Consider the following 10,848-nt stretch of genomic DNA (forward strand, 5'->3'; position numbering starts at 1 on the left):
AGCCGTTTTAGGTAGGTGTGGCTGACTCTGAACTTTTATAAAGAATATCTCTTTGGATTTGAGACTTTAGTCTTTTAGTCTTCTTTATGCACCAAGAGCTTGTGACACTCCAAAGAGAAAGGAAAAATTGAAATCGCATCATATGACCCCTTTAATGCACAATTACCATTTGATTTTAGACCGACAAACTGTACTGTATTAGATTTCTATTCAAGCTGAAAGCATAAAACTAGGCTACCCTCTAACGTTTTCAAAGCACAATGCAAAACTGTGACATTTCATTCACTGACGCTCTACATACGGCAGCGCAAAACCCGGAAGCGCATATACTTACTTGCCGGCAACCCGCCAAAATAAAAGCTTGCTGATTTTAAGTTTGAACATCAATTGTAGAACTGCATTTAACAATTTAAACATACTTTTTATTCTTCATAAATAAATAATGGAGTAAATCGAGGGAGAAAAACCCAAAACAAAGGGTGGTGTTAAAGTATCACAGTGATGTTTCTTAAGCAAAAAGCTGGTTTGCCAGAGACTGCACTCTAGGCTTGAGAGCATTCTGTCCCATTGACATTAGTACACGCTGGATGAAATCAAACGTGTTGGCGAGTGATTTTGGGTAATTCAGGTCTAGTGCGTAAATCAGACCGAAGAGAAGACAGATTGCCTGTAGGAGGTCCAGCATTTTGTCCATCACCACTTGGCCTTCAAGAATTATTCCAATCGAAGAAGTCAAATGCAAAGAGTTGGGAGGCTGAAGATCAGTGTCCTCAAATAAGATCCCCACTGGCACATCAAGGATAGTGTTGCGATGATCAGACACCTAGTGAAAAAAACAGATAAATAATAATAATAAAAATATTAGCATTTTATTTTTAAGTTTACTATCAAATAATTGTATTTGTTTTTAATACTCACTTTTTATTTTAAAATAAAATAGTATTATCACACTTTATTTAGTTTATTATTTATTAAAAAACGAAATAAAGTGCAATAATATTATCACTATTATTAATTTCTTTTTTATAGTTATATTTGATGGTCACACTATGTGCCATGAGAGGACCAAACCAAATCTCCAGGTTCTCATATGAGAACCAGACTGAAAAACTTATGTGCACCCCTGTGAATAGGCCTATGTGCTGCCAGAATGGATGACTGGACATAATCAGATTCAGAATCAGAATCAGAATTAGCTTTATTCGCCAGGTGTGCGCAAACACACAAGGAATTTGTTGTGTTTTTTTAAGGTGCTCCTGGTACATACATACATACATGATACATGCATACACATCTGACATGAGAACAGAAAAACATTTAAATAGTAAGACTTAACAATAAATAATAATAATGTGTATGAATCTGGAACAGTAGATTTATGTATAGATCTGTGCATTATTTACTCTATATACAGCTGTATAAATAAAGAGATATGCATATGTATTTACATAATACTTGAGAAAGAGGCAATAATTAAAGATGTAGAATGAATTACAGAAATGAATTACAGAACACAGGTAATGATTCATGTGTTAGCTGTTTAAAAACAGGTTGTGTCCGGGGTGAGAGGGGTCTGTGATGATGTTTCCTGCCCGTTTCTTCACTCTGGATTTGTACAAGTCCTGAAGGTTGGGCAGGTGCACACCAGTGATCCTTTCTGCTGTCCTCTTCTTAAATCTGATTTGCTGGCTGACCCAAACCAGACAGTTATAGAAGAGCACAGAACCGACTCAATAACAGCTGAGTAAAACTGTGTCATCTGCTTCGTTACGTTACATTTTTTTTCGAAATTTGTGCTGAGCACTAAAACAGCCAGACACAAGAACTGCTTTTTGATTCTGAAATTGCTCATGTTTTATTGCACAGTGGGGAGAACATTTAACTGTTCATGAAGTAGATGGCCTGAGGGAAGAAACGGTTCCTGTGTCTGGCTGTTCTGGTGCTCAGTGCTCTGTAGCGCCGGCCAGCCGGCAACAGTTCAAAGATGAAGTGTGCTGGGTGTGAGGGGTCCAGAATGATTTTACCAGCTCTTTTACTCACTCTGGATGAGTGCAGTTCTTGGAGAGTGGGCAGTGTTGTGCCAGTGATTTGCTCAGCAGTCCGGACTATCCGCTGCAATCTTCTAAGTTCTGATTTGGTAGCTGAGCTGAACCAGACAGTTAAAGAAGTGCAGAGGAAGGATTCAATGATGGCCTAGTAGAACTGTGTCAGCAGCTCCTGTGGCAGGTTGAACTTCCTCAGCTGGCGAAGAAAGTACAACCTCTGCTGGGCCTTTTTCACAATGGAGTCGATGTGAATGTCCCACTTCAGGTCCTGAGAGATGGTGGTTCCCAGAAACTTGAATGACTCCGCTGCAGCCACAGAGCTGTCCATGATGGTGAGTTGGGGGAGTGCAGGGGCTTCCTCCTGAAGTCCACTATCATCTCCACAGTTTTGAGTGTGTTAAGCTCCAGGTTGTTGTGACTGCACCAGACAGCAACAGGTCTGTAGTCATTAAGTCCTGTGATTTTTGGTTTCTTGGGTAAAGGGATGATGGTGGAGCGTTTAAAGCAGGAGGGGTTTTCACAAAGTTCCAGGGATCTGTTGAAGATCAATGTGAAGATGGATGAGAGCTGGACAGCACAGGCTTTGAGGCAGGCTGGAGAGACACCATCTGGGCCTTTGGCTTTCCTTATCTTCTGCTTCCTGACGACTTTGCATACATCCTCTTCACAGATCTTGAGTACAAGCTGAGAAACACTCAGTGCTGGGGGATGGGGTCTTGTAGCTGGTGATGGCCTTCAGTAAACCAATAAACCGTTGAAATTAAAACCATACTGAATTTGTGGAAGAGCTAAATCTTTGTAGACGTCAGGAATTGTTTTTTGTGTGAGAAGGTGAGAACATGTTATCCTTGCTGGCTTAAATATCACTGTCTGCTCTACCTACCTGTGAGTACACAACATGTGCAACAACACCTGTCAGCATCCCAGCGGGTACGCAAGACCCCAGATGTACAGGTGAGAACAGGTGAAGGAGCAGCCGAGACCTTTTTGTACATGGTGTTCTACACAACTGAGGTCACACCCTCTGTATAACTGCATAACCTTTTCTGACTGACGGAATGTAAGATATTTGTGATCACTTCTAGAGATGCACCGATCGACCGGCCTGGGACCGGAATTAGCCGATTTTTCCCATGATCGGCCCGGACCGGTGACCGGCCGGTCAGTCTGCCGAATCCGAGCCGGTCCGTTTTGACGTCACACTTACGCTCATATCCGCATGTAAACATGTCGTTTTGCGCGAGAATGATTCTGATTTTAATTGCATTCAGTGTAAACTGCGACTGATAATGTATTTATGTCGTGCCAGATGAGAGACTGTGCAGAAATCAAAACAAATGAGTGCAACAGCACTCACAGAAAGTTATATAGATGCATACTGCTGTAGAAAAAAAAAGATATTTATAAAATATGATTTAGGTAAGCACATTACACGACCAGGATGTTTCCACGAATATCAATATCAACACGATTGCAATGTGACACTGATTTTATACAATAGTAATTCAATAAACAAGAAGTTAAAATTAAGTGACTTTAGATTTTAGACAAAATATTGACTGTTTTTGCTCAATTTCGCTGACAAAAATAGTTCCAATCAAAGCCACAGCAGACTGTTGTGTCTCCGAGCAACACAGCGGTGTTTCCTTACTGAATGAATCCACGTTTTTGAATTAATCGAGTGAGTCAATGATTCAGTGGCCCATTCATAAAGACAGTCACTAGGGCTGTCAAAATGGCTGAAAAACTAAATTCGAATTCTGTACTTAAATATTATCAAAATATTATGAAGAAAAGCTTTTGGATTCTCTCCTGAGGCCACAAGAGGACGCATCGAGCAAAATATTACTAATGCACGTTTCTTCAAAGCATAAGGTAACATGACTATCTGTGAAAAATGTGCATAATGTTTAAAATAATGTTTATAAACAAATTATAATTAATTAAGTTGCTTAAACAACTATAAACAAAACAGCATCATGTATGTAGGCCTATGCATAGTTTAATACAAAGGGCCGAAAGCCAATCACACAGAGTACATTTTTCAATTAAAAACACCAGTTGCAGTGGGATGGGGAAAAACCCCCGCCATAAAGTCTCGAGATATGTTTTTTCCGAGCCGGTCCGTTTTGACGTCACACTTACGCTCATATCCGCATGTAAACATGTCGTTTTGCGCGAGAATGATTCTGATTTTAATTGCATTCAGTGTAAACGGCGACTGATAATGTATTTATGTCGTGCCAGATGAGAGACTGTGCAGAAATCAAAACAAATGAGTGCAACAGCACTCACAGAAAGTTATATAGATGCATACTGCTGTAGAAAAAAAAAGATATTTATAAAATATGATTTAGGTAAGCACATTACACGACCAGGATGTTTCCACGAATATCAATATCAACACGATTGCAATGTGACACTGATTTTATACAATAGTAATTCAATAAACAAGAAATTAAAATTAAGTGACTTAGATTTTAGACAAAATATTGACTGTTTTTGCTCAATTTCGCTGACAAAAATAGTTCCAATCAAAGCCACAGCAGACTGTTGTGTCTCCGAGCAACACAGCGGTGTTTCCTTACTGAATGAATCCACGTTTTTGAATTAATCGAGTGAGTCAATGATTCAGTGGCCCATTCATAAAGACAGTCACTAGGGCTGTCAAAATGGCTGAAAAACTAAATTCGAATTCTGTACTTAAATATTATCAAAATATTATGAAGAAAAGCTTTTGGATTCTCTCCTGAGGCCACAAGAGGACGCATCGAGCAAAATATTACTAATTAAAAACACCAGTTGCAGTGGGATGGGGAAAAACCCCCGCCATAAAGTCTCGAGATATGTTTTTTTTTCAGTTGAACTTGCATTCATTTTACATGGCTTTCTAAACATGCAGCTCTTGGCTGCATCCAAAAACTTAGGCAGCTGACTTGCTGCCTCGCTGCCGTATAAGGCAATGACTTTGCAGGCAGCGTTTTTGCCCGAAGGCACCTCATGAAACTGATTTCGGACAGGCTTCTGAGGCAGCGTAACGGTTTAATGATCTACAACAAAATAGAACGAGTTTTTGTGATAACTCTTCCTGCAATATTTGTAATTAACAATGCAGCAGCGCCGCATCTAGTGGCTTCAACTGGGTAGGCTAAGAAAAACATTAAAATGCAATGACACTTACATCATCATCGCATCTCATGCGCCACTGATAAGGCTGCCTCCTTAATGCAACGTTTTTGCATTCGAATGTGGATTTTTATTTTAAATTCGAAGAATATTCGAAATTCGATTTTTTTTTGACAGCCCAGTCACTTGCCTCATTTCTGAATGAATCAGCCGTTTGAACGAATCGGTTGAATTAATGACTAAATGACTCACTCATTAAAACAGTCATTTGCCGCCACCTACTGGTGGTTTGATCATATTTAAAAGTATCATTCGTTACAATAGCATTTTCCCCTAAATTTATTTGTATGTTTAAAAAATATGTCAAACATTAATCTTATAAAATTATTTGTGCATTTGAAATGTTGCTGTGTAAATGCATTTATGCACCTCAGCGTCATTAAACAGTCTGTGTAAATACATCTAATGCCACTTCAGATGCAGCTTCTGTTTCCTCAGCAGTGGAAAAATGGAGTTTGTTGATACTGATTTCATTTGAATGATAACAGCTCTCTTATTATTCTAACTGAATTAATTGAAACAAAGTAAGAATTTGATGTGAACAATGACACATTAAAAAGGTTAGGGGGAAAAAATACCATAAAAAAAAACATAGTGGGAAATGACATCTGTTTTGTTACATACAGCAACTCATTTTCAGTTCATTGTTATTTCTGCCTCTTTCCAGTCACAGAGCACTTTATTTTGAGAGTTGTTTAAGTGAGAGAACATCTGTAACTTAGTCCAGATTGGGGGAATTGTAATGTTTAATAATTTCTTTTATTATGTAAATTTTATGCATTGTAATTAGCATAGATTTTTGTTTGCATATACTGTCAATTATAGTTGTTAGAGAGAAAATCGGAATCGGCAAAAATCGGTATCGGCAGGTCACACTTACAAAAAATTGGAAATCGGAACCTGCTGAGAAAATTGCAATAGGTGCATCTCTAATCACTTCAGTACATCACAACTAGACTGGGCTCAAAAGAAGCTTCATACTAGTCAGTGTGAGATGACTTTTGTCTGCCACCTAGTGGACTAGATAGGACAATGCTTTTAATTTGCCATGTCATTTGACAGGTAGTTATTGCTTAAAACTAACTAATATCTATTTTTATATTTTACATTTTAGCTATGTTATCCAATATTGATTAGTATCTTTTTCAATTTCAGTAGTAAATACTTATTAGAGACTAATATTTACTCCAATAATAATTAGTAATATTAATTTAATTACTAGAATTTGGTCATTCGATATTAGTAGCCTTTTCTTTTTTCTTTTGTGCTATAGCATTGTTAAACAATTACATCGCTATTTTAATCAGTTTCTATTCATAGAAGCAAGTCACTACTAGGAATATTTGAATAGTTACTGGTAACTAAAGAAAACATAGTAATATTGTGTGATGAATAATAATTACTAGCAAATGTATGGTAAAAAAATGCGATCTCATTAGCAAAAGTTCACGGTCAAAAAGGTCCATTGCCTATTGTCAGTAGTAGTGTAGCGTTGAAACACCGCTCACACAGAAGTCACTTTCAAACCAAGCAGCTTCGATTTCGCAACTTGAACCTGTTGCGAAATCTGCGTGGTAGATTGTGACTAGCAGAAAAATAATAATTAGGCTACATGTATCAACTTGTAGCAACCAGTCACTATTGTATTTCTAGAATTTAAAAAACATACTACTGGTAGCATAAACTGGTTACTACGGGGAGGTGGGAGTGGGGGGATTTATTTCCCAGCAGTCAATGCCGTAAACGACACGCCCAGTCGCAAAGCTGGACGGTGACGTTTGCAAATCTGATGTTTGTGCTTTGCTGGAAACGCCACATTCTCAAACAACAAAACACAAGCTTAATTCAGAAGAAATGGCGACGTTAGGATATTAAAAAGACAAGCTTGGACGTTTGTTTCGGATTCACGCTTACTGGCTTCAACCCTGCTACCTGGAGGCCTGTTGTGAGAGGAAATCCCCGGACTGAACTGCGACTCCAGGCCGGTCTGAGAGGACATGCCACCGGAGAGAAAGCTGTTCATAGCTCGCCTTTCTTCGCGTATTTTACCCATAAAACAAACGGCAAGTGCCTGAACTAAGACTAAAAGACTTACATAAGACATGAAACTGTCTAACTGACATGAAAATGTGTTCATTTAGATCGAGGAGGTGAGGTTTATGGAGTGTTAGCAGACGGTGCTGATAAACAGGTAACGTTAGAGTAGCTCGGGTGATTCTGATAGAAACGCGTAACAGTTAAGTGAAGAATTATATATTAACAACTCGCAGACAGAAAGACCTGAGCAGGTAGATAGTCAAAATAATGTTTTGTCAGTAAGGTCAATTACTTATTCAGTAAGAAAGTTACCTTGACTAAAGCTTTATATTTAAAAGTCATTTGTATGCATACTGGAAGATCAGATTATTTGTATTATTTACTAGGTAACAATATTATTTAAACCAACAGTTTTTAGTTTTTTGAGAGAGGTTAAGATCTGTTTATCTCACCACAAGTGTTACAATCACCTGTAAGACCAGTGTGAAGTAATACTGTCATTTTCTCTCCACAATCTTCATCTAAGACACCATCCCAAAGTTGCTTATGTTGCAGAACCTCTGTTGATGAGGTCACACTGCTTGCATGTTGATGTCAGGGTGTCATCTCCTAGTTGTATCCCTCATATTTGACACAAGCTGCTGATTTCTTAGGCTTGCCATTTCTGGAGCATTTACAACTGAGGACTCGAATCCATCAGGATGAACCGTTACCTGCCAGTGGCACGGCAGCACTTTCTGAGTGCACTCGCGAGCACGAGCGTAGTGGTCAAGTCCATATGTGCCACAGTGATCCTGCTGTACCTGCTCTCCTGGGCTGCTAACACCCCTTACCTGCTTGGCGTCACACCTGGCTTCCTTTTCCCACCAAACTTCTGGATTTGGACGCTTCTGACCCATGCGGTGGTGGAGCAGCATATTCTCGGCATGGCGGTGAACATTGCTATTGTGATGGTTGCCGGACGGCTTTTGGAGCCATTATGGGGAGCGCTGGAGCTGCTGATCTTCTTCGCCGTGGTAAACGTAGCAGCCGGTCTCCTATCTGCACTGTCTTATCTTCTCACCTATGCTGCGACCTTTGACCTGGACTACCTGTTTGCCGTTCGGGTGTATGGCACACCCGCTTTTCTGGGGGGTGTTCTTGTAGCTCTGAAGCAGACTGCAGGTGATACCACAGTGCTTCGAGTTCCTCAAGTACGCTTGAAAGCCGCCCCGGCACTAGCCTTGCTAGCAATAGCTGTACTGCGGCTAGCAGGGCTACTGGACACTTCAGCTCCGCTAGCAGCATGCGGGTACGGTGCTCTGTCTGGGTGGGTTTACCTGCGCTTCTACCAGAGGCACCCTAGGGGGCGTGGAGACATGTCGGACCACTTTGCCTTCGCCTCGTTCTTCCCAGAGGCGCTCCAGCCAGCAGTTGGCTTTGCAGCTGGGCTTGTGCACGCTGCCCTTGTGAAGATGAAAGTTTGCCGTAAGATGGTGAAGCGATACGATGTCGGGGCTCCATCCTCCATCACCATCAGCCTACCAGGCACAGACCCACAAGATGCAGAAAGACGGAGGTACGTTGATTTAATTCTGAGCAATTCTGATAAGCTGATAGTTATTTTCATGGTATGGTTGATATTCATATTATGTACTATTTATTCTAATTAAAAACTAAAATTAATTGTTTTAAATGCTACAAATGAATTTAGGAATCACAACTTTTTAATGTACAATATGAAAAATATGGTTATTTTTTTTAGCTTAGCTCAGTGTTACTTTAATATTATTGATATGCAATTATAGTGTTTATTAATATTTTGAATTAGCTTTTATTTTTATGTTTTCAGTTTCCAAATAATTTAAAGTGAAATGAAAACTTAAAATATAAAGATAAAAGTATGTAACAAAATTACTAAAACTTAAACTTCAATTATTTTACTTTGTTTTAGTAATTTTGCCACATGCTGTTTTCATTTTTATTATTTTTTAATTTATCTATTTAGCTTTCATTTGTTTTTATTTAATTGTTAGTTTTAGTACTTCAACAATTTTTCTAAGTTTATGTTATTCATCTAATATTTATATTTTATTTTCAACATTATTCAATAAATTGTTTAGTACATTTAAAACAAATCTTTAATATCGACCAATGACCAATATGGTACCGACATATTGTGCATACAGGCAACTGGCGTTGAAAGCTCTGAATGAGCGTCTGAAGCGTGTGGAAGACCAGTCAGCTTGGCCCAGCATGGAAGATGAGGAGGATGATGAAGATGAGGAGGTGCGAACGGACACTCCTCTCCTTTCAAGCCGAGAGACTTTGCCACCAGCACCCAGCACCACACAAAATCCTACGGGACAACAGGAGTCCAGCATCATAAGTTTTGAAGATGCTCCGACCCATTCATAACACACAAAGACACACACACAATCCTCCTTTTTGTCCTGCAGAGTTCACTTTACCCTTACAGTCACAAATGCTACTGGAGACATCTCTCTCACACACACACACACACACACACACACACACACACATTATCTTGGGATGTTTTACATACACAAACTTGTTGCCACTAAATGAACACATTACCCAAACAAAATGACAAAGACATCCATGCTCAGTTTTTCAGCTTTACAAAAACCCCTGGACTAGTCTGACACATAACATCTGCAGTGTTCCAGTACTTTTGCTTTGTAAAAACAATATCTTCTCTCCCACTGGCCTCTTGTGTAAGGTTTTTTGGGAAGTACCATTTCTGAATAAATGCTCTAATGGTTGATGGGATTCAGTTTTTTAAATGTATGGAAGACTCTACAAATGTTTATGGGTTGCCTCTTTTTTTTTTTGGTCTTGTATCAGGAAAAAAGGCAAGATTCCTTATATTTATTGAGTAGAAGATGTGATTTTTTGCTTTTACTGATGTTAACAGCATCAAAAGAATGTCTGGAACATCAAGGGCGGGATTGCTAAAGATGAAGAATGTTTATGCAAAATTTTGAACTTTTCTAAGAAAGCATGATCTCTAATTTAAGGTTCTCTCATTGATAATGCGGCTCTTTGGTTTCCTTTTCAGTCATTTTGATTTCATAGGTGGAGGCATAGCGAGGAGAGAGTTAAATACAGTCATTTCAAAGATTTTTTGTTCAGAATAGTTTGAAATGATAATAGCAATACAGAATCTGATTCTGTCCCGTTGTACCCTTTTTCTCATCTGTACTTTAATGATCTGTCTTGCTGTGTTGGCTTTGATAAGAGTGCTGCACTCTAAATTATGAGCTTGCATAATGGACCTGTTTTTATAAAACACAGATTGTCTACACAATGTGACTTGAGTTTAATTTAATGCATATTCTTTTTGCATACGATTTTTGATTAGGGTTCCTGAAATTTTCACTAATATTTTATAACCTTTTTTTCTTTGCCGTTTTTAATAGTAATTGTTTATCTGTTTTCTCGTGGTTCCTAGGTGTCTGTCTTGATGCTTCTCTCACAGTCTTATTCTCTGATTCAGGTTTCAACCCAGTTTTTTGATCTCTCTCCATCTGTAATAAAAACTGAATGAAGAGCACACCTGTCCCAGAGGACCTTATTG

General features: G+C 38.8%; 1 protein-coding gene across 2 annotated transcripts; it reads left to right on the forward strand.

Annotated features, from left to right (window-relative positions):
- The first annotated feature begins 6,958 nt into the window (after window positions 1-6,958).
- On the forward strand, window positions 6,959-9,669 carry LOC107679556 (transmembrane protein 115-like). 2 transcript variants are annotated; one of them, XM_016475139.1, is made up of 3 exons: window positions 6,959-7,422; window positions 7,922-8,826; window positions 9,437-9,669. In XM_016475139.1, exons 2-3 carry the CDS (start codon window positions 7,970-7,972, stop codon window positions 9,663-9,665), a joined length of 1,086 nt encoding a protein of 361 aa, XP_016330625.1. In that variant the 5' UTR covers window positions 6,959-7,422; window positions 7,922-7,969; the 3' UTR covers window positions 9,666-9,669. The 2 variants fall into 2 exon arrangements, with proteins under 2 accessions (XP_016330625.1, XP_016330634.1); XM_016475148.1 differs by having other exon boundaries at window positions 6,959-7,294.
- Window positions 9,670-10,848: the final 1,179 nt, after the last annotated feature.

The sequence above is a fragment of the Sinocyclocheilus anshuiensis genome, unplaced genomic scaffold (genome assembly GCF_001515605.1).
Source record: "Sinocyclocheilus anshuiensis isolate Anshui unplaced genomic scaffold, SAMN03320099.WGS_v1.1 scaffold13, whole genome shotgun sequence".
NCBI classification, from domain to species: Eukaryota; Metazoa; Chordata; class Actinopteri; order Cypriniformes; family Cyprinidae; genus Sinocyclocheilus; species Sinocyclocheilus anshuiensis.

Coding starts and splice junctions, on each gene's coding strand:
- LOC107679556 (XM_016475139.1), top strand. CDS start 7,970: ATGAACCGTTACCTGCCAGTGGCACGGCAGCACTTTCTGAGTGCACTC. Junction 8,827..9,436: donor CAAGATGCAGAAAGACGGAG/GTACGTTGATTT, acceptor TTGTGCATACAG/GCAACTGGCGTTGAAAGCTC.